This window comes from Archocentrus centrarchus, unplaced genomic scaffold (assembly GCF_007364275.1).
Source record: "Archocentrus centrarchus isolate MPI-CPG fArcCen1 unplaced genomic scaffold, fArcCen1 scaffold_32_ctg1, whole genome shotgun sequence".
NCBI classification, from domain to species: Eukaryota; Metazoa; Chordata; class Actinopteri; order Cichliformes; family Cichlidae; genus Archocentrus; species Archocentrus centrarchus.
Genome location: NW_022060260.1, coordinates 616,385 through 640,539, shown reverse-complemented (window position 1 = coordinate 640,539; position 24,155 = coordinate 616,385). Strand labels below are relative to the sequence as shown.

At 44.3% G+C, this 24,155-nt stretch overlaps 1 protein-coding gene across 1 annotated transcript in view; it reads right to left on the bottom strand.

Annotated features, from left to right (window-relative positions):
* The window catches only part of tshz3b (teashirt zinc finger homeobox 3b), a 49,388-nt gene extending 25,856 nt beyond the window's left edge, over positions 1-23,532 (bottom strand). Inside the window, exons 1-2 of the mRNA XM_030724161.1 lie at positions 22,732-23,532; positions 22,161-22,533 (exon numbers count right to left, since the gene is read on the bottom strand). Coding sequence (XP_030580021.1) covers positions 22,161-22,200 — 40 coding nt within the window. The 5' untranslated portion in view covers positions 22,201-22,533; positions 22,732-23,532. The remainder of the gene's footprint in view (positions 1-22,160; positions 22,534-22,731) is intronic.
* Between the last annotated feature and the right edge of the window lie 623 nt (positions 23,533-24,155).

Genomic DNA, 24,155 nt, shown 5'->3' with positions numbered 1-24,155 from the left:
GCGTTCAAATATCAATTCAAAGTGTCAGTAGATGGGGTCTTACAGCAGTAACCTGAAGGAGCACATTAAAAGTCTTCAGGAGGAACAATCACACAAACCCTGCGCAATAATTTTCATTTATTTACAGAACTGCTTAGTCTGAGCTGAACTTAGTCCAGCTTTAAAAAGGGACACGAAATAATTCTGATTGTTGCTGGAAAACACCGGCAGACTGATGGACTGATGAGTCCACACTCTCAGAAAAAGGGCTGCAGTAAAAGTTTGTTTTGGTCCCTAACGGTGCAGACTACCCAAATCTACTGCTTAGATTTAATGACTGGACAAGGGTTGTGCTATATAATATTTTCCACACTAATAATTGTATAAATTTTTAAATGATTTAAAAATGCCATATCCTTATATCATTGCTATAGCAACACCACGCATTACATTCCCGAGTGCGCACAACAATGATACAAAACTGAGAGCCTCACGTCAGCCTCCAATGACAACTTAGTACCTAAAAAGGAGCGATTCCAACATCCTCCAATAAAGCACAACTGAGTCTGAGTTAACTTAAGGTGGCAGTAATTAAAAAGCCATCACTGACCCAGCTGTCTTAGCTAATTATAGGCCAATCTCCAACCTTCCGTGTCTCTCAAAGACTCTTGAAAGAGTAGTTGTAAAACAGCTAACTGATCATCTGCAGAGGAACGGTTTATTTGAAGAGTTTCAGTCAGGTTTCAGAATTCATCACAGTACAGAAACAGCATTAGTGAAGGTTACCAATGATCTTCTTAGAGCCTCTGACAGTGGACTCATCTCTGTGCTTGTCCTGTTGGACCTCAAGGCAGCTTTGATACTGTTGACCATAACATTTTATTACAGAGATTAGAGCATACTATAGGTATTAAAAGTACTGCACTGCAGTGGTTTGAATCATATTTATCTAATAGACTCCAATTTGTTCATGTAAATGGGGAGTCTTCTTCACACACTAAGGTTAATTATGGAGTTCCACAGGGTTCTGTGCTAGGACCAATTCTATTTACATTATACATGCTTCCCTTAGGCAGTATTATTAGAAAGCACTGCATCAATTTTCCTTGTTATGCAGATGATACTCAGCTTTACCTATCAATGAAGCCAGATGACACACATCAATTAGTTAAACTGCAGGAATGTCTTAAAGACATAAAGGCCTGGATGACCTCTAATTTCCTGCTTCTAAATTCAGATAAAACTGAAATTCTTGTTCTCGGCCCCACAAATCTTAGAAACATGGTGTCTAACCAGATACTTACTCTGGATGGCATTACTTTGGCCTCCAGTAACACTGTGAGAAATCTAGGAGTCATTTTTGACCAGGATATGTCCTTCAATGCACATATTAAACAAATATGTAGGACCGCTTTTTTGCATTTGTGCAATATTTCTAAAATTAGAAACATCCTTTCTCAGAGTGATGCTGAAAAGCTCATTCATGCATTTATTACTTCTAGGCTGGACTATTGTAATTCATTATTATCAGGCTGTCCTAAAAGCTTCCTGAAAAGCCTTCAGCTGATCCAAAATGCTGCAGCTAGAGTACTGACAGGGACTAGAAAGAGAGAGCAGATTTCTCCCATATTGGCTTCTCTTCATTGGCTCCCTGTTAAATCTAGAATAGAATTTAAAATTCTTCTCCTCACATACAAGGTCTTGAATAATCAGGCCCCATCTTATCTCAAAGACCTCATAGTACCATATCACCCCAACAGAGCACTTCACTCTCAGACTGCTGGCTTACTTGTGGTTCCTCGGATACTTAAGAGTAGAATGGGAGGCAGAGCCTTCAGCTTTCAGGCCTCTCTTCTGTGGAACCAGCTCCCAGCTTGGATTCAGGAGACAGACACCCTCTCTATTTTTAAGATTAGGCTTAAAACTTTCCATTATGATCAAGCTTATAGTTAGGGCTGGATCAGGTGATCCTGAACCCTCCCTTAGTTATGCTGCTATAGGCCTAGGCTGCTGGGGGGTTCACATAATGCACTGTTTCTTTTCATTCACCTTATTTACCTTGTTTATACTCCACTCTGCATTTAATCATTAATTGTTATTAATCTCTGGCTCTCTTCCACAGCATGTCTTTTCTCTCCCCTCAGCCCCCCCTTAGCAGATGACCCCCCCTCCCTGAGCCTGGTTCTGCTGGAGGTTTCTTCCTGTTAAAGGGAGTTTTTCCTTCCCACTGTCACCAAGTGCTGCTCATAGGGGGTCGTTTTGACTGTTGGGTTTTCTCTGTATTATTGGAGGGTCTTTACCTACAATATTAAGCAGGTTGAGGCATCTGTTTGTTGTGATTTGGTGCTATATAAACAAAATTGAATTGAATTGTGGAAAAGTTCGACCCGTCATACAGCATCCTAGGTAGAAAATCTTGTGCAGTTTGAGTCAGTGACAGTGCAGCTGCTGCAGAGTTACAGGGCTCAGTTACTTCAGTTACAGTTAAACTGAAATGTCACTCCCATTGCACTATCATGAGCCTTGTATCAATAGGTTTCAGTCAGGTAGTGTGTCCTCATGGACAGCAGCTTGGTGGAAACGGAGGATGGAAATGTTACTGCCTGTAAGCATCAGTAAAGCGCTCAGTATTTTTTTTCTATATCTTTATAAGCATTATCACAATTTTTCTTGAAATATTGTGATATATTTTTACGGCTGTATCGCCCAGCCCTAGGGTTAACTGTATGACCCTCAAAAAAGGTACATGTAGTGTGTTCCAAATGCAGCAAAGGGCTCATATTTAAACAGTTTCCTCTAGACTTAAGGTTCAGTTTCAGGATACAAATACAAAAAAAAAAAAAAAAAAAACACTCCTGCTCTAATTAATTAGGAGGAGATGGGCTGGAAAAACCAGAGAAAGGCTTCCAAAAGTATATGAACAATGAGTTCAGTCCCTGTATTTCTGCTGCAGACTGAAAACATTTGAGTTTAAAATCAAAAGATCAACATCTCAGCTTTTATTTCCAGGTGTTTACACCTGGAGCTGATTCACTGTTCAGAAGACAGCACCTTTCATCTGAAGCCACACATTTTTCCTGTAATCAAAAGTATTGGAACAGATGAACTTAAATGAAAGTAAGACTTCAAATTTAGTTCAACTTCTTTGCTTACAATAACTGCATCACGCCTGTGACCCACTGACATCACTAAACTTCTTCTTTTAGAGGCTTTCACTGCAGCCTCTGCCAGGTGTTTGTTTAGTTTGGTTTGTGTGTGTGTGTGTGTGCGCGTGTGTGTGTGTGTGTGAGATTATGGAGAAAAATCATAATCATGTTTATTTTGATCGTTTAACACGATCACCTATTGACTTTGTAAACACACTGCATTTATTGCACTTAAAGAACAGTGAATCTGCTGCACTTCTACAACTTCTGGAAAATAAAAACTAAATTGAAAATAAAATTTAGAATCTATAAATAAATTACAACATAAATAAATACATTATAAACACAAATAACAAATAAATAAATGAACAGAAAGGTGATACCAGTTTTCATGACTAATATGAAATAGGACCAAGTTATTTAGAAGAAACAAATTGCTCACACGTCAGTGCACTGCCACAACACACCGACAGATCCTGTAAATACATGCAAAATGTATATTCAATTAATTGTAGTCAGTAACTCAATCCAAGAACGTGGAGGCCGACCCATTACAGCCCAGAGCAAAGAGGAAACACGTTCAGCTTCAGACTAAATCTAAATGATTCAGGCCAACACAGGAAATACTGGTTATACTGGGAGGGCTGCGGTGGTTGAACAGATTGTTTGTGGTGCAGATACCACCGTAGCAAATCTGTGTTATGTATTAATTACCCTGCGGTGTTTCATATGAGAAACAACTCAGTCTTTGTGGTCAGTTTTCTTTTTGGATGCAAACATATTTGTTCCTCTAGTTTTTCCACTTTTGTTCATTCCCTCACATCCATTCCGATCGTTTCAGCAATCTCCTTCCTGGAATTTGCTGACATTTGTGAGTCTGTATTGATGCTATGATTATTATTCCTTATATTCTCTCACTGATAAATTAAATAACTGCAACATAAAAGTAGCTGGAAATGCACGGGAGGAATCAACGGTGCTGAACAGGCCGATCACAGTCGTTGCGAGCTGCATTGACCCGATGTGTAGTTCCATTTCTAGGGAGGTGCACGTCAGGTTACAATGTCTCCACCTCATGATTAACGATAATTAACACATAATCCACCTCACGCAAGCCTAATGGCCACTTCCATAGGTTACACTGTAGGCCCCACAAAGACTCAATACTGATTTAAATACCTGGAAATAAAAGTTGAGATGTTGAGTTTTGACTCATATTTATCTTTTAATGTCAAACCCAAATGTTTTCAGTCTACAGCAAACATAAAGGGATTGGCCTCACTGTTCCAGCACTTTGGAGGGAAGTGAATGTCAGGTTCAGGTAAGCCCTGAGGCCTCACAGCGAGGGGGGTTCAAACCGTCCAGAGGTCTTTACTCTCAGGTTTCCACCCACAGTCCAAAGATGTGCTTGTTTGGGTACCTGGTGACTGTCGGCTGTAGGTGCAGATGTTAAACAGATAAAAGCTCAACTAGAAAGTTGCTGTACAAACGCACTCCATTTCCAAGTTCCAGGATAATTGTAATAACAAAAACCTACAAACTGATGTGTACCTAATGTTCCTTTTTTTTAAAAAAAGAAAAAAGCAGTTTTTTTTGTAACATTACATTGAGGTACAAAGCTGTCAGCAGAGATTCAAACTGGTGTCTGTGAGGTACCAACCACACTCCTGTCCAACACAATGGCTGAAGCCATGTGAATGAAACATGAAGGTTCTTGAACATAGATTGTATAACTGCTTGTCTTCAAAAAACAGAAGTGCTTCCAGATGTTCTGAGGTGAAAAGTTATCCATCATAAAGTCACAACTACTTTTAAAAAGCACAGCGAGCTAAAAGGTTATTATCATTAATGAAAACAAACGAAATAACAAAAACTGAAACTGAAAAAACATTTTCATTAACTGAAATCAATAAAAAATATAATTAAAAGGAAAAAACAACCAACTAAAACTATGTTGTTACAAAACTAACTACAGGGTTTGTACACCTTTTTCAGGATCAAATTCAAGCACTTGTAAAGCACTTTCAAGGTCCATTTTCAAGCCCCCCCAATATACAAAAAAAAAGTTGATCTCTTTTCATGACATTTAATTTCACCTGGTTCTTTGGTATTTTAATATAATAGTAAGTATTAAAAACACATCCTGGTGTTGAAAAATTCTGGGAATCTTGGTATCAAATATACTCTTTCCTATATTAAAACATTGGCAGTGGCAGTGGAGCAGTTTGTCATCTGAATAGCTGGTCTTGTGCTAAAAAGTGATTTCCGGTATTTGCCAAAAAAAATTATTGCTTGTATTTATATTGTTGTAAATTACTTGTTGACCTATAAGCAAGCATATCTCAAACATTATCTCTTATGAATGATATCATAAAGAACATTCAAGAGGGCTGCAGAAATTGCAACAAATATAAAATTACAGTTCTATAAAGGTAGCCAAAAAGGACTGGATCGATTAGATACAGTAATGCAGAATCATGAATATATTTGCAATTCACAATTCATTTCTTCACTTTATATATAAACCCTTCATAAATCCTGTGCACCACAATCTATTTGGCGATATAAGCAAAGATAATCCATAAAAAAAAAAAAAAAAAAAATCGGAAATCCGTTTTGGCACAACACCAGAAACCTGAAAACTCCGCTGTCGCCGTGTTTTGTGTACATACAGCGCTAGTGACTTCTAGCAACTTTTGAGACAGCCAAGAGCGAGTTTTCTTACACAAAAGTAAGTGAGTACACGAAAGTTTTCGTATTCACATATATGTGAAGACATGTCTATGGTCGAATTCAGCTCCACACGTGTAGTTTGCTCACGAGAGCGTGAACCTGCAGCAGCACGCACACAGCAGACACTCCTGTGCGCGATGTTTCTTTGTGCGCGCGGCTGCTGAGTTCTACGTTGTAGTGATGTTCGATACCACAGATTTCCTTTCTGATCCAATACTGAGTAAAATTCAAGCTGGTATCGGCGATACCGATCCGATACCGATACTTTGTGCAAAAATCTTAAATGAAACAAAATCACAGGGCAAAACAAATGATAGGGCTATTCAACACTTATTGCTTAGTCTTATTTAGATTGAACTATATGCAGTCTCTCCAAATAGCCTACAGTACCAGAATACAAACATTCCGGTCACGGGGTCACTCAAAGTAAAACATTTTAATACATAAATGCCACAATAATTGCATGTTTGTTGATATACCGATATTTTAAAATGATCATTTAACAAATAACACAAAGAAGACTGATAATAAATGAGCTATATTTTATTGGGAAAATTTTCTTTTTTATTCATCTTTTCTAGTTTATATTTTTTTATATTTCACTTTAGCAGTTTTTAATCACAACAGCTCTGTATTATTTAATGACACCTATTAAACCACTTTCAGTTATCTTACACTTTAGGAAAGCTTACTTGAAAAAATCTTGGCTTTTTACCTCTGAGAGATTATCTCACATAGGCATGATACAAATATTACTCCGAGCTGAAATCATGCAGCTATGTGTTGACGGATGTGTTTATTTCATTACTTACACTATCTTAATTAATTGTCCAACTCAAACAGTGACCGTGCTTATAGCCCCTTAAAACTCTACATTTCCTTTCTCCGTACCTGGACAGTTCCTGCCTGCAGCACCAAAGGACTCCGTGTGTCGTGCCCTAACAGCAGCACCTGACGTTTGGCTCTTGGTCCGCGTCATCATGTATGCCTCGTATTCAGTACTGTGGTGTATTCTGAGGTGTTTAACGAGGTTTTTTGTTGTGTTACCACAACTTCTCACTGTTTTCCCACAAACGGTTTGAGTCTTGGCTATTTGTGGAGCTGAGATAGCTCCACATGTGACCATTTGCCATCGTGTCTTTGAGTGAGTGAGCAGTAGCAGCAGCTGCGCTTGGGCATTACCTCCTTACACATTACACACTTACCAGGCAGAAGAAAAAGTAGTTCCCATCAACCCCGTCTCATTTAGGCAAGATCTCAAGAATTTAGTTACTTTCTAACGTGTTCTTGATAAGATACATTATCTCAAATGACTGAAGTATTGAAAGTATCGATACTTAGATTTAAGAGTCGATTTTAAAGCGTAAAGGTCTGGTATCAGAAGTATCGATATTTCAGTATCGATCCACACATCACTACTACGTTGTTGAATTTACTTGGAGGAATAACTGCACTTGCGGAATTTGCGCGGATTATGTTTTTTTTCTCGTGCGTGACTTTTGACCTAAATATAATTCCATAATTGGAATTTGTAGTTTTCCAGCGAACACTCATTAAAACGGCGACTCTCGGTCTTTGGGGGGGGGGCACAAACAGACTGACAGGTCACATGCAGGCGTGCTGGCCCATGTGGAGAAATTTTCATTTTTAGACTTTCGACTCATTTTCTTTCTCCGTTTCATAAGCGAGCTATTCAATCAGATAGTTTTTTTTTTTAATTTTAAGAAAAGCGGTGACAATTTCAAGCACTTTCAAGCACTAGATCCAAAATCCAAGCACTTTTCACACCTTCAAAGGACAATATTAAAATCCAAGCATTTTCAAGGATTTCCAGCACCCGCGAACCCTGTAACTAAAACGAACTGAAATGATAGATAAAATGACCTCGTTTTCGCTATTTTATTTAAAAGCCTTGTGCATTGATATGAAATTATTTTTTCCGATATAGCAGTTGAAGCTGGGAGCACCGCAACTGTGTGCATGCGTGTGTGTGCGTGAGTGTGTATGTGCGTGCGTGCACCGCACTGGTCCTCAAAGTAATGGCAGCGGTCTGCCGAGAAGGCAGCAGAGTCCCATATCGAGTTTCTTTGAGCACGACAGCACAGATAGAAGCGAGAAGCTTGTTGTGGATGATGAAAAATGTGTGAGCACTTCTGTCAGGAAAAAACACCAACATCAAAGTCCACCTGAGAAACGCACAACGGCTACGGAAACCAAAGAGGGGGAAAAACACCAGCACACGACCACAAGGTAATTAACACACATAATCCAGCTACACAAGCATGAATAATGCGGGGTCATGTACAGAGGCCCGCTGATGTCTAATTAGCGAGCATCTAACCAAGCTAGCTCTCTGAGCAGCTCCAAAACTGAAGCAGCTTCAGGTGGTGAGAACATCAGGATGCAGCTGGATTTGAGCTTTGACTCCTTCAAAGAGTTTGTTTTTGTCAAACACCACATGTAGCTGTTGTTAATCTGCTGCACTGACGCTGAACTTTATTGGGAATTTATTGTAGAGTTTATTGTAGAGTTTATTGTAGAGTTTATTGGAGCTTTGTTTTTCTTTGTTTCTCTCTGTTGATGTTCATGTGTCTCCTTAATATTACACACATTTAGCCTGTAGTGCTGCTGTCTTGTGAACAGTTGGTTGTTGAATACAATTTTGTAACGGTATCTTTTGTCGACTTATTATTACACAATAGTCACTCTTGCACCTGACAAACTACGAAAATCTAAAACTAAACTAAAACTAAGCATTAAACCAAAAATAAAAACTAATAAAACCGCTCTGAAAACGAACTAAAACTAACTGAATTAGAGAAAAAAAAATAAAAATGAACTAAAACTAAACTATAATGAAAATCCAAACTATTTTAACCCTGGCCCCCTCACACTGGAGGGTCTCTGCTTGCAGGCATTTTGGCTGTTTGCAGATACAAACAGGGCCTGAAAATAAAAAGAGAAGCAGACAGAAAAATTGAGACCTCCATCTCTGTGTTAGCTCATCTGAAAGCTGTTCAACAGATTCACACCTTTGTGGTAAATCCAGCTAAATGAACTCAGTCACATGATTCGGTTTCCCTCTTTTCTTTTATCTCCTGACAGGCTAAACACAAAAATAATGCATTTTTTGAAGCACTCATAGAGCAGACCAACTTTCTCAGCCTGGTCTTTGAACCAGAGGTGAGGGATGGATCTTCAGCCATCTGAAGAGCTCTTTCCATCCCTCTGTGAAGCTTTTTTTAAAGCCTTTCTCTGGTTTTTCCAGCCCATCTCCTCCTAATTAATTAGAGCAGGAGAGCCTGTTTTATCAGCACTCACTCACTCCACTCGTTCACGTCTTTGAGAGTCTGAGGGAGGAAGAGGAGGGGTCACATGAGAGCAGGAGGAATCTTAAAGAACCACTGAGCGATAGCAGTGATGAGGAGGAGTCCTCTTCCTCTCACCTTTTCTTTTTTTCTCATCTTTCCTGGACAAAACCAGGACCAAGCGGCAGCAAGGGTCATATCTTTTTAATTATCTTTGCTGCCTTTGATTAATTATTCGCCGTGACAACAGCACGTTGGTAATGCTTTTCACCTGCCGCTGCTGACTGACGGCCCCTCTGTTGAACTCAAAAGCAAACAGCTGCTGCCATGATCGCCTAGCAACCAGCCCGTGATGGATGAGGAGAAGAGATGGATGGCCACAATAAATCAGCACGTCTGCCTTGGTGCTATAGAAACCTGGGAGGAAAGGGAGCGATGGAGAGCAGGGAAAGAGGCAGCTCTCCAAAAAACACTGGAAGGAGTGCTGAGGAGGCTCCACGGAGGCTACAGATCGAATTCCTCTTTCACCAACAACTCACACACAGATTTAGTGGTGAATCTACAGGAGCTTCATACATCTGCTTTGTTTTTAGGAGGTTCCTTCTTTGCTTCCTTTGATAATGAAAGGAATCCATGAACACCTCCAGGAGCAGCACAGAGCTGTGGAGCCGGGAGGAGAATCTGACCTCAGACCACAGCCTGAACCGTCGGAGCCCAGAGAGGCAGTACGCAAAACACAGCCAGACACACAACATACAACCAAAACACAGCCAGACACACAACATACAACCAAAACACAGCCAGACAACTGTGAGTTTTCTTAGTCCAGATTAACTGTGTTTCATATTCGATTTTGGGCCATCAGGACCATCCAGTGGTATTACTGACCCATAATGCAGCGCTGGCAGATTCAGGTGTGTTCAGAAAGGAGCAGCTGACGTAGCCTCGAGCAGAAAAGCATGTTTTTACCCTCTCTCTATACAGACCTGTGAAGCTCTGAGGACCCCCCCCCCCCCCCCGATTCATATACAGTCATGTTACAGTGCATGACCTGAAAACATTATTCATTAATAGAGAAAAATCCAACAAACTTGTATGAAAAACCTGTTTTTGTTTTCCGGTCTCGCGCTGCTGCAGAATATGAAGAATAAACATGGACGACAGCTCAAAGACTCTTTGGGGTTCTTCCTGTTTTATTCTCACAGTTTGGTTTATCGCTCACATTTATGATGCCAGCATATTTTAGCCTGCTCCTGCTTTCTTTCTGGTTTTTGATACTGTAAATTCCTCACAGCTCTTAAATAGAAGCTGCAGTTAAACTCTGGGTCCTTCCATTTGTCCTCCGATCACAAACATATTGATCAGTTTCCCATCAGTGATCATGAGAGCATGCAACCATCTCCCAATCGTCCAGGTCACGTCAGAGCTATGAGGTGAACTTAACCTGCTCCAGGTCAGGTTAAGTCTGCAGCATCAGTTACCATGGTGAAGTGAACTGTTTGAGTCTAACTAGTCAAAAAGCACTCCAGCCTGACATGGAGCTTTATTCACTTTACACTCTGTATCTGCCTCACATCCATTCCCACCTTTACAATCTCAATGACCCTAACGAGTTAGCCCGCTGAGCCCCTAATCCAGCTGCAGCTTCCGGCCCGAGATACAAGTGTTTTGTCACGATCATGAAATGCAACCTTTGACCTTTCAGAACTGCTATAGCTGTTCACACCTTTAAGTTCTGATTTCCCTCTATTTGATAGGCTGCCCGTCCCCCACCTGCGTGTCCTCACACACAGCTCAGGTTACAGCTCTGTAGGGATCCAGTCTAAATAATGTAACAGTGATGAATGGTGAGGCCAGATTCATATCCATCAATAGGCTCTTTTTAAGGAGCATCCATCTTCTTTCTGTAAGGCCTCCCTTTGAATCACAGGACAGACTGTGTGTGTTAGACATGATGGATACACACACACACACACACACACACACACACACACACACACACACACACACACCAATCAGGGAGGTTTATGGAGTTACAATCTGTGATTATTTATGATGTTCAGGAATACAAGCATGTAAAACAGAATTTGAAGTTTCTGGATCACAGCGATCACCCAGAGGACGAGGAAACAAACCATCCTCCTCCTCTCCTGGAGGAGATCTCTGCCCTACCCTGAGAAACACACATTTATGTTAGTACACACACACACACACACACGTGAGGCCTGGCGAGGCCGTGTTTGATAAATGACACACGTCATTGTGTCAGGAGAGAAGGGCGGGTCTGTGATGTATGGAGCGGACGATGAGAGGGGGAAATCGACTGTTTGCACCACTCCTCCACTCGCTGCTCGGCTCTCTGAGACCTCCAAATACATGCAACACACACACACACACACACACACACACACACACACACACACACACACACACACACACACACACACACACACACACACACACACCTGTGAGGACGACACTTTAGATCCACAAAAATTAAAAAAATAGAATCACCACATCAGACCTGATGGACACCACACATTGAAAGCAATTTTACCCATAATGCATGCTGATTATTCAGGCGTGTTTGAAAGTAGCTGCTGATGCCGTGCGGTGAGTGTTTTTACAAATGTCTGTTAACGTCTCTAATTTTAGTCAGCGCCAACAAATGCTGACTCATTCCAGGATCTCTTTACCCAGGATTCAGGATATCCTGATCCAGGCTTCACGGGTGCATCAGGGGCACCACGAGTTAGTCCAAATCCACAGGAGTGTACGGATAGACTGAAAGCCCAGATTTTACTTCCACAAATACAAGGACACTTCTGTCCTGTAGTTTTTGTTACAGTGAAGCTGATTTTGAGCATAAAACACGAGCATTCAGGAGCACAGTTAAAGCAGCACAAACTTCCATGTGTGGAGAGGAAGCAGCTGGTTGTATCAGGAATTTATCTCTGGTCTTTCCTTTTACTTACACAGAAGAAGCAGAAGAATTTCATTGAGGAAAATAAAGGGGGAGAAGCTGCTGGTGGATGTGGGCAGGAAGGCGGTGAAGGGGAGGGGGACGTAGTGATATCAATCACAGTCCTGTTTGGCAACAGAGATGCTAGTATTTCAAATAAAACAGCCAAACGCAGACAAATAGCCTGAACATGGGGCTGTAACCTGAACCATCTCCTGAAACTCGGGCTTTGTCTTTCTTTTTTCCTGGCTCACTATCTTCCCCTGCCTCTTTTCTCTCTGGCAGCCGAGGTGGCTGACATCTGCAGAGTGCATTTAAAGAAAAAAATGTGTCAGAGGAGTGTGATGCACTCTTTTGCAAACCCCCCCCCCCCCCCCCCCCCCCCACACACACACACACACACACACGGCCCCCCTTGCTCGGTTTCATTAGCTCACTGGCAGGGTGGCACTTCTCAAGCTCATTACTGAGGAAGGATTTATGGCACAGCAGCCAGTGGCGGAGAAAAGGCATCTGTCAATAATTGCAGGGAGCAGCAACTCCCATCTCCACCAGCTTTGAAATCTCATTAGGTATGCAGTTATCAGGCATAAAGATCAAAAACATTACTCAGCTCCGACAGAAACCGACCAAGAAACATTAATTAGCAACAGGCCCTCACAGTAGAAAATAAAACAGCCTTCCTCCTCCTCACTCTTCTCATCTCTCTCTCCTTTCAGCATGGGCGACTCTCTCTCTCACCTGCCTCCTCGATCTCTAACAAAATACAGAAAGACACACACTCATCTCAAACCACACACACAGCAGCAGCGGACTGACCCACGGCGTGGCTGAGTGTGCGCACACGTGCAGCCGGTCCTCAAAGGGGGTCTCACAGGTCATTTGGAGAAACAGATACCTCACTGAACATGGGTATAAAATGAAAGCTGCGAACAGGCACAAAAATGACAGTTTAAAGCATAAAACAGGAAACGATCGGCTACTGAGTGACCGAGGCGAAAACCCGCTCGACACACGACGAGCTGACTCCAGATCAGAGGCTTCTGGCACAAAGTCAGCTTCATCCACGGTGCAGAGAGGACAGAGGTCCGAGCTCCAGCAACACCCTGAGTTTAGGAACAAATTTGTAGTTTGTGGTGGACACTAAACACAAAATGGTGGAGATACTTCCAACTGATTGGTTTTCTATTTTGTGAGCAGCGAGCGATCGGCTTTACCCGACTGCTCAAAGGAAAGCTTGATTTCTTTTATCTGACGTTAGAACCTTCCAAAGGTGCACTCGCTGCTGCTTTTCTGCTGCTCACAAATCAGAAGCAATTTTATTCACGGTGTGCAGGCGGAGAATCGAACCTGTGATCATAATGACAAAGGTTACGCACCGTGAGCCGGCTTAGACAGTTCATTTGAAAGGTAACAAAGACTTTCACCTCTGACCCAAGTTTCACAAATTCATTAATAAGTTTAATAAATTAATGAGTCTGAGAACTGTTTTGCTGAATGGCTGCATTTTCCCGCCTGCCTTCAGCTGAATGCTGTCTCACTAAAACAGCACTCAGACATCAAAACTTTAGAAGCTCTGATGTGTGTGTGTGTGTGTGTGTGTGTGTGTGTGTGTGTGTGTGTGTGTGTGTGTGTGTGTGTGTGTGTGTGTGTGTGTGTGTGTGAGATGAAAGGCAGGGGAGCCGGCAATGAGGACCCGTCTGAAGGTCTGGTAATCAGGGCCAGCCTAAGCTGACATCCTTCTCAGGCTGACAGGGCCTTCCTCTTCAACACACACACACACACACACACACACACACACACACACACACACACAGACTGATGGCTGCCAGTCTTGTCTGGGTTCAGCCAAAGCCTCCGTGGGAAAGGGAAGGACACACTCATTTTGCAGACATAAAGGGACCCCCCACTGAGGATAAGAAGAAACTAGACCTGGAGCTCAGCCCAGATGACACTCAAAACACACACACACACACACACACACACACACACACACACACACACACACACACACACACACACACACACACCTTGTCTCGACACTAACTCATCCTCTGGGCCTCCCTTCTCTCATTGCGTCTCCTAAACATGACAGGAAGTCTAACAGGCCGTAAAAATAAAGCAGTTGGAGATCCTGGATGGATGACTGAGCTTCTTAGACTGACTGAAAGCATCATTTAAACAGCATTAGATGATGACTGCGACCTGTTTGATGAAGAGTGAGTCTGGGAACACAGAAGCACTCCACGAACAGAGCAGGTCTGCAGCTACAAAACGAGCCTGTGTGAGTGGCGTGGACGCCGTGTGGCTGTTCGATCATCACGTGTTTGTGAGTGAAACAGCAGCACGAACGTTTACATTTCACCCACATTCAGACACAAAGACGTTGGAGCCGATTTAACTGCGTCCACGTACGCCTGCCCCTCGTTGCTCCTGGCCCGTCATCACCTGCAGACACACACAAATCTGCACAGGAAGTGTATGCGTTTCCTGTTTTGGTTGTTTTTTCGGCAAGGACCCATCAGCCAATCAGACCACACAACAGGCAGCTGCTGGTTGGATTCAGACAATAATGTTTGATCTCTGTTATTACAGGAACGTTCAGTTTAAGCAGTTTAACAATGAGAGGAAACAAAGACATCAAAGTTATTCTGACACAAATTAATATCCAACTAATAATTCAATCAGCAGCATCATGTGACCCTCAGAAGCAGCTTTTCCTCTCTCTGTGCTTCCAGAGAAATACATTCCTAACACCTGAACACACCAAACATCTGATTTTCATTTTTTTACACAATTATCATTATTGCTGCACACCAGCCTCTGTCAGTCATCTGTGCTTATTTAATGAAACGTACTCTTGTTGTTGTTGGCTTCATAAAACCATCATTTTGGGAAACATGTGTTGCATGTCTCCTTTGTGTCAGGCTTAAGAAACTAAAACCAATTCTCTTTAGTGAGCGAGCTTCCTAAAAACTGTGTTGAGCTGCATCTGATATTTGCGTTGCTGTTTTTCCTGACTTCATACCAAAAGTCTGTGCTCTCCTCTTCCTCCCTCTGCCTCCCTCCATCCTCACACAGTGATGTTTGGGGAGGCAGAGGAGGCGAGCAGGGAGCAGACAGACAGTGGAGAGAAGGGGGAGGAAAAAATGAGGAGAGGATGCAGCCTTGTGAGCCAATTTAAGAAATAACTGCTGATGCATCAGCTATTGACTGTTTGAGCGCTCGTGATAACGCTCAAGGCGAAACTGGGAGCGAAATGACAGCATCAACTGCCTGCAATAAAGTGCAGAGCGCCAGACCAAGGGAGCCCTAATTGACAGCTGTCAACCTAATGGGAGCCATGACGGAGGATTGTGGGAGAGGGAGGAGAAGAAACACTGTTTAGAAACCATCAGCCACTTATCCTGGAGGAATGGGGGGGGGGCTCCTCTCCCTCCCTCTATGATTGTCGTTTGTCTGCTCGCTGGCTTTTTCATTCCTTTCTGCTTCCTCCTGCCCGTGCACATAATCTTTTTTACAATCTCATTCCCTTCCTGTCCTTCCCTATGATCGAATATTTAACTACGCTACAGTTCCTCCACTTTATATCCTCCCTCTGCCTCTCGGCTCGTTGTGGGGCAGCAGCTCTGAGAGAGGACGCCCAGAACAAATCACAGTGTCAGCTAGCTGCCTGGGAAAGACTCGCTGTGCAGCCACTAATGCAGCACGGAGAGTGTTAGCATGCAAATGCTTCATTACACCGGCCGAGTTTAAGCTCCGAACATCCAGCAGGTCACATCCAAACCTCTGTGTGTTTTACCGCACGCTAGACACGTTTCAGAAAGCAGGAGGTGTTACCCTCACAGGGCTCTGCTGTAAAGATGATTGGTGAACCGTGAGGACGTTAGGATGCACATTATTAATACAGAGAGAAACTTTTTCAACCCAAACCTGGAGATGCACACAGACCGAAGCAAAACACTGTAAAAAACAAACCTGAAGGCATGTTTGACTTCAGGTTGCTGTATCACTTGAGTTCTTTCTGAAGTCTAGTTTTTATTTTTCAGTTCAACTGTGTGTTTTTTTTTGTTTTCATCAAATTCACTACAAGAACTTTTCTTCAAGGTTTCTAACTGAGGAACTCCGTCCTGAAGCTGAGCCCCGAGAAGCATCGAGCAAACTTTATTTGGACGTTTGCGGTCAGACTCAACAGTTTTTAGCCGAGGTCGTTTTCCTTTCAGCTGATATCTGCTTATGTTGACTAATCGAGATAAATCATTCCTGGCTGTTTGTGGTCGAAGTTAAATGTGAGTCAGCGCGCTCCAGCTGGGGAACCAATGATATCACAGCGTTAAGGAAGCAGACGCAGTGTGTGAGCTCAACAAGCCGAGGGGCTGAAATAACAACATCAAGTGCTGGAAATCTGCAAAGTGACGTGTCTGAAAACAGCAATTCTGAAACCACGATCAAACCCTGACGACATCGTACCTTCGTACGGCGCCCCGCGGTCCGTACTGCCTGATTGAAGCGGTCTGGACAGGAAAGGCTGTAACACTGAAAGAGCCTCAGTCAACAAGTGAAAACCATCAGAAAAACGTTTGTTCGTGATCACGTGATCAGACCATTTTTGTTCGTTTGCCGAGGGACGGCCGTTAAAAAAAAAAAACTCAAGACAGTAAAATCAGTTTAAGGTCTTTTTGGTAAACACGGATTTTAAAGCTGCCACTTTAACTCTGTGATATCAGGAAACTGTGGCTGCAGGTTAGTCAACAGTTCGCCTGAAGACAGACTTCCTTCCTCATACTGTTTTCAAAGAGTTGCAAAAATAAACTAGAAAGTATTTAAGAGGCATCGGCTTGTGTTTCAGAACTGAGGATTTTTATCATTTCTAACTGCTGGAATGATCTGCTGAGCCATCGTGGGTGGGACGGACTGGAGTCAAACACGTTTTCTGTTTTCACGTTTTCGAGGTGGCTGTGGCTCAGGAGGTAGAGCAGGCCATCTACTAATTGGAGGGTTGGTGGTTTGATTCCTGGCTGCTCCAGTCTGCATGCCAAAGTATCCTTGGGCAAGATACTGAACCCCAACTTGCCCTCTGATGCAACCGTCAGAGTTTGAAGGTTAGATAGAAAGCACTTAGCTGTAGAAGTGTGTGTATGAATGTGTGTGAGTGGGTGAATGCAAACGTGTTGTATAAAGCACCGCTAGAGTAGAAAACAGCTATATAAGAACCAGTCCATTTACCATTTTTCAAAACCTGATTATAATAAACTAAAAAAGAAGAAAACAGTCATCAGAGGTCAGGAGATGAAATGACTCCCAGAGCAGCTTTGGTTTGAAGAGCTGCTCTTTAAATTCATCCACAGCCCCTCGACACTCGGCACACACACCAAAAGCTCTCATCAGCTCTGTGCAATCATTTTAAAGTGTATAACTTCAGTAAAAAGGTTCTGTTTCTGGCTCCTGTTGGTTCACTGAGTAATATTACCCACCATCAAACCCTGCAGCAGCTCGCAGGGCTGCTGTGTTAAATGTGCTGTGTTCATTAAAACATTTGAAATGTGTGTGAAACTGTCTCAGTTCTGCCTCCACTGAGCGTGTTTGCTGAAGCTCTCTGACTGGAAACTGCTTTAACCCGTGTCCACGCGTCACGTGGCAGGTACCAAACCTGTGACACCGCTGGGTCCTTTATGACCGCCATACGTGAAACCTGATGAACGGGCTGTTTGCTGAGCATCAGCGGCAGCTGCGCACCAACCAAATCAAAGACCTTCACTTCGAGGAGGAGTGACGTTCAGCTTCTACAAAGAACCTGACTGACCCTCAAAGTTTAACATGTTCAAACAACACGAAACGTCTCATTTCTACCAAAACATGGAGCTGAACATGATGTGACTGCAGACAAAGCTCCACGCCTCACCTGGATCCTGGATCCAGATCAGCTTCTCATATTTCCTGAAGATCATCAGGACAATGTCTTCAGTTTTTTCTTCACTCAGTTTGATGAGTTTTTGTCAGAATTTGACAGTGAATGTCTCCATAATCCAGAAGCTCATCACTGTGGTCAGACTTCCATACTAGCCCATCCAGAGCTTTCCACCCTGGACTAACCTTTCATCCTCCTCCTCCTCCTCCTCATCATCATCATCATCATCACTGCTTTTACCGACACAGAGCTGCGGTTTGGAAAAGAATCATCAAAGCTTTATTTAAACAACCAGCTGATCGGTCTCACTACATCACAGAGACGCTGATGCAGGTCATCGTCTTCATCACTCTCCTCTCACATCACCATATTAGAGTTCAACACACACACACACACACACACTTTGGTATAAAAGCAGTGAATGTTTCTAGGTTTAAACATGGTGGGTAGGGGAGGGGGAGGGGGTGGGGGCATCATTTCCTGATGAATTCTTTCTGATTCATTTCTGGAGAAGTTCAGGTATCGTAACACAAACACTGACTCAGACTCACAGACCCTGTGTTTTCTCACACACAGTTTTTGGGTTCATTTCACGGTGATTTTGTTGAGTTGTGATGGAAGAAAACAGTGTTTCCATCTTTGTCAGCTTCTCCAAACTAAACATGTTACATCTGTGTAGAAAATTTCTAATCCATTAAAGTCCGTTTGACTTCAGCGCCAATTTAAAAATATCTTATAGTTTTAGTTATTATTTTGTAACCGTTCTTTTACCAGGTAAATTGTTTGAGAACTAGTTCTCATTTACAAACATGACCTGGCCTTTCAGTTCCCTGGAATAACCCTGGAATAATCACATTCCCTTTGTGAGAAATGAGTGTGTGTGTTTCCATGGACACATAATTCCTATTTAAGGAGGAAAAGAGACTCAGTGATGACGGAAAAAGACGATTACAGAGGTGAGGACCGCTGATTGTCTTTGGTGTGTTTATGGGAGCCGATCGGTCTCCTCCGGTGTTTCGTGCAGAGCCGTGAAGCTGCAGATTTGCAGCTTTGCGTCGGCCTGCAGGTAAATAAATATTGTGCTGTTTGATGATGGAACTTCCTCTCTGATAACAATGAAGCGCTTGCTGAAGTCTACCTTTGAAGCCTGGGGACAAAAGGTCAGGAGCTCTGATAAAATAATACTCCACCTCAGAAAACACACCGCCGCGTCCTCACAATGTTCTCCCCCTCCATCTGCTGAGACTCGAACCGCAGCCTCAGTTGAACCCTCACTTGCTGCAAGGCGGGCGAAAGGCAAACAAGGACGGTGTACGATCACATTGATTACATCCAGCAATGGCACAGAGCTAATTGGTGAGCGTGACAGCGTGCGGAGCTTGTCATCTCCAATCATTAGGCCTGTCAGAGATCCATCAGCTGCTCAGCTAATTAGCACAACGCTAATGAAGCTGGCAAAACAACTCCTCTTTTAAGACAGCTGAGCGCGCTCCATCACCACGGCAGGAAGTGTGTGTGTGTGTGTGTGTGTGTGTGTGTGTGTGTGTGTGTGTGTGTGTGTGTGTGTGTGTGTGTGTGTGTGTGTGAGGGGGATATGGGAAGAAGGAGAAGAAACAGGCCTAATATTCAGGTTCATACAGAGTATAGATTTTTTAAAAAGCAAAAAGAACAGATGAGATTGAAAAGTGCCAACTGTGAGTCAGCAAACATCCTCCAGTCACGTTTTGACCCTTCACAGGACCCGTCCTCCCTCCCGACAGAGACTCAAATAAAATACTTTTAAAGACCTCGACCGTTCCAGATCAACGGTGACATTTGGTTAAAGAAAGAAAATCTGTCTTGAAAAAGAAGAAGACGACGTCTGTTTGGTCTGAACCTGGCTGAGAAGTGAAAGGATGAGCAGCAGATTCAGACCCAGACCCTCACTGTGGGGCCACATCACTAACCGCTGCAGCACCGTGCCGCCCCAGCCTGCAGGAACAATCAGCTCAGACTGCCAAAGGAATGATCTGAGCACGCTCACACTGATGCTAATTTTGCAGAAACACGCAAGCATGTTTTTAGATTTAAAAATGGCCGTCTGGTAAAACCAGTCTGTGCACGGGGACGCTGTCACAACCATCTCACAACCCAAACAAATGTCAATCAGATGTATTAAAAAAAAAACAAATGTAGATGATTAAACGTTCACTTTTTACCCAGATTTATATGCAGACAGGCATCTTTTTAAAGACTGACCAAGTAGATATGAAAACAACGTGCAGCTCAGAGGTTCCAGAGAACAACTCAGCCTCATGAAGGAGGACAAAGAAGGAAAACAAGAGATTTTGCAGGGAAGAAAACTCAGGGTTTAGGGTTCTCTGCTCCTCCTCCACCCCAGAACTCCTAATCAAAGCCGATCATCTGCCATCCTCCCATAACTCGCTGTCACTACAGAGCAACCAGTTTGTCATCACCCTCTGTGAAACGCAGTCCTCCAAAACCGTTCAACTCATAGCCGGAGGGAGGAGGTGACGGAGGAGGAGAGGAGAAGGAAAGGAGGAGGGAAGACGAGAAAAAATAGGGAAGTGGCCGATAATTTAAAATGAAACTCCTCCTTCAGCCGCCTCCTGTTTGTTCTCAAGAAATCCATCGTTTAGTTTCCTGCTCCTTCATCCATCCCTCCCTCCCTTTAACCCCACCCATCGCGTCCATTAGAGCTAAAACATTTTGATCCAGTGCGGCCTGAGAATACAGAACACTCCCTCCCTCTCTGTGCCAGCCTCTGATTGACCATTAGAGCCATTGATGAATGTGGCTGTCAGAGATCAGACAATTAAATCAAATATGAACCAAAGTCTGTGTGACGGCCCGTCTGAAGGAGCCGGGCAGCCCTCACGTCTGTAACACCACTCTGTGTGTCTACTCAGTAATCCTCCAGTTCCAACCACAAATCAAAGGTGAAAGGTCAATGGGAAATCATCAGTGATTCTGCAGGATGTTAATCAGAGTTTAAAGCTGCAGATAAAAACTCTGGAGCTGAGCTACCGGGAAAAAAGAAAGATGTAATGAAACGAGGCAAACGGCTGAAGTTTGTGAGGCCGACGTGACTTCAGCAGGGCCTGAAGGGTGGAGGGTGGAGGGTGGAGGGCGGAGAGAGGATGTGATTTATTGACACTTATTGGGAATGAACAGATCAAAGGCTCAGCTGGATGACAGGTGATCAATCAGGCGTCAAATCAAAGATGGCAATTGTCCATTAAGCTCTTTTCCAGTATCCACTCCCTCCCTCCTCGCTCCGCGGGCTGTGAACTAATCTTTACTCGAGGAAAAAAGTCTTTCCCAGAAACTGGAAGAAGGAGGGAAAGAAGACAGACACGGAAAAAGTCTGAGAGCCGAGTGTCGCAGAAATAAACCAACGGGATGACGAATAAAGAGAAATTAAAATGAAATAATAATAATAAATCAAAACTGTTTCTCACTAAAATTAGAGAATTAAAAAAATCCCCCCAGAAAATCCCCCCTTCACTTCCTTTCATTTATCAAGTACCCCCACCCCCCCCAAAAAAAAAAAAATTGTGCTCCAGCACACCTCAGGGTCCAGAGCCATGTTCACACTGACGAAGAGAATGAAGAGCGCTAGAACTCACACTGACCTTTGACCTCTGGGAGACTGATGGTCAAATGTGTGAACAGCTGAAGATTTTGCTTGAAATGTGTTTAACCCGGTGTACTCCATCACACATTTATTCTGTAAACGATCAGCGAGGGGAGGAAAATGTTTGCATGCTGGGGTTTAAAGGAAAAATAGAAACTATTCTATTTTAAAGACTCAGAAATGAGTGTGTGTGAATTTCATGTGTTCAGCAGGAAACACGCGGAAACGGAAAAAATCAGCTGTTCGCACAAGAATTAAGAAAAGTAAAGCCTCGGATTTATTTCAGCTCTTTGTTTTTTAACCAATGATGCTATGAGTGTGTGTGTGTGTGTGCGCGCGCGCGCGAGGAAATATCAATGATAAGTACCTGATGAGAGGAAGGGAGGGGAGGGGAGGGGGGGGAAGCAGAGAGGGGGTAGTGGTTGGTAGGTGTGTGTGTGTGTGTGTGTGTGGATGGGGGGGAGGGGGGTGCAGACCGGGTGCTTACCTGCGGCGCGCCGCGGCGCTTGCTGCTTCCTCCGCGGCATGTTGACTTCGGGGCCCGGATGGGAGTCGCTCTGTGGTCGCTGTGATCCGAGGGTGCCCGGGGACTCCACGGAGCTCCGAAACACAGTCCCCCCGGGTGCTCTCAGGGCTCCCACATAGAGCGGAGTGGGTGCGTGAGGAGGGGGGCAGTTTTCGAACAAAAACTGGTAAAAAGATGATTTTAAAAGAAGGAGAGAGAGGGAGGATCCCGCGGGACTCCCCGCTCGGCTGGCCGTGCCTCGGCGCGCCGCTCCGGGAGGAGGAAGAGGAGCTCTGCGGCGAAGAAATGGACGCTTTGTGTCTTGGTGCTGGGGTCCGAAGCTGCAACAGGCGAGCTGGAGGGACAAAACCGAATGATTGCGTCAGTCAAAAGTCCGCAAACAAGGGGGCACGCACACTGAGAGCCTGCGCCTCCTCTACGGTTCAAGCTCTCCGCCGCTTATCGGCGTCACGTAGCTCCCTCCTCCCTCTGTCTTTAGAGCTCCTCTCACTCTCCTCCTGACACACACAGACGCACACACGCACACACTTACTTTACGGGCTGATACTCTGCCGCGCCATCCGCGAGCTCTCCGTGTCCCTCCCGGTGATCACGCGCACTTCTTCAGAGCGGAAACAAACATCCAGGCAGAAAACTGTTCCTTCGCCGGGAGGAGGAGGAGGAGGAGGAGGAGGAGGCGCCGTTATTTTGTCCGCTCTGAAAAATCCGCTGAGGCCAAGTCACTCACTCACCGTGTGCGCGTGCGCGTGGGAATCGACGAGATACGTGCTTGATTGGATCTCCCTGTTTGTAATAATGTACATGAAGAGGAAGAAGAGGAGGAGGAGGTGGTGGCGGCGGCGGCTCGGGCTGCTGCTGGAGCTCCTCCGCTGCTGCGAACACCGAACTGCGACTTTCTCCTTTCTCTTCAGGAGCGCCTCCCCCGGTACCTCCTCTCTGCCTCCTCTTTGCGCTCCTCTCGGTTGCTGCTCCTCACACCGGTTGGAATTAGCAACTTTTTTTTTGTTTCTTCTGCACAGGTAAGCTTCCTCAGGTGAGGTTGGTTTGATAAGGTGCAGAGGTGCTCCTCATCTTGCAGAGAGAAGCAAAGTTTTGGACTCGATTGAGGAGGTGAAATGTTCTCTGCTGTTTTTTCCTCAGATCCTCGGAGCGGCTCCTGGCGGAGGACCCGGAGGAGGTCCCGGTGAGTGTCTCCTGTCTCTTCTCTCACCGCGGCTCCGTGCTCCTTTGCAGCCGCGCACACAGCTCTCCTCTCCGGCTCCGTGTTTCTGTCTCCCCGGGCTGATCCTCGGACTGTATTCGCCTCTCACGCTCCTCTCGGCGGCTCGTGCTCGGCGTCTCTCCGCTGACTGAGCGCTGCGCTCCTGCACACGCCGTTAGATCCGCCCAAGCATCTGTCCGTCTTTCCATTGGCGCATCCATCAGTGTCACACACACACACACACACACACACACACACACACACACACACACACACACACACACACACACACACCACTCCCACTCCACGCACACGCTGCGTGCACGCGCTGACTGACACGGTCCACTTTGGGAAATCCAAAGCTGCGTTTCTTCTTCTCCGAATCAGTGCGACTGTTTTTCTTCTGGAATCTGAGAGAAAAACACGGAGACACGCAGAGAGGTCAGACTCACTCTCCGGAAATGTTACCGATTAAAACGCGCGCGTGTTTATGAGGGAAAGAAGTTTAACTCTTCATGTGACAAAAGTACAATCTGATCAACGCGTTCCTGCATTTTATTCAGTCGAAAATCAAATAAATATTTAACATGTTTTAGAAATGAGTCTTTGATCAGCTGAAGAGCCGCGGTGCGTGTGTGGGTACATTTACAGACTGTCCGTGCGCCGTGTAGGAGGACTGGGTCGTGGTGGTGGTGGTGGGGGGGGGGGGGGGGGGGGGGGTCAAAGAGTTTAGGAAAAAAGACTTGAGAGGGTTT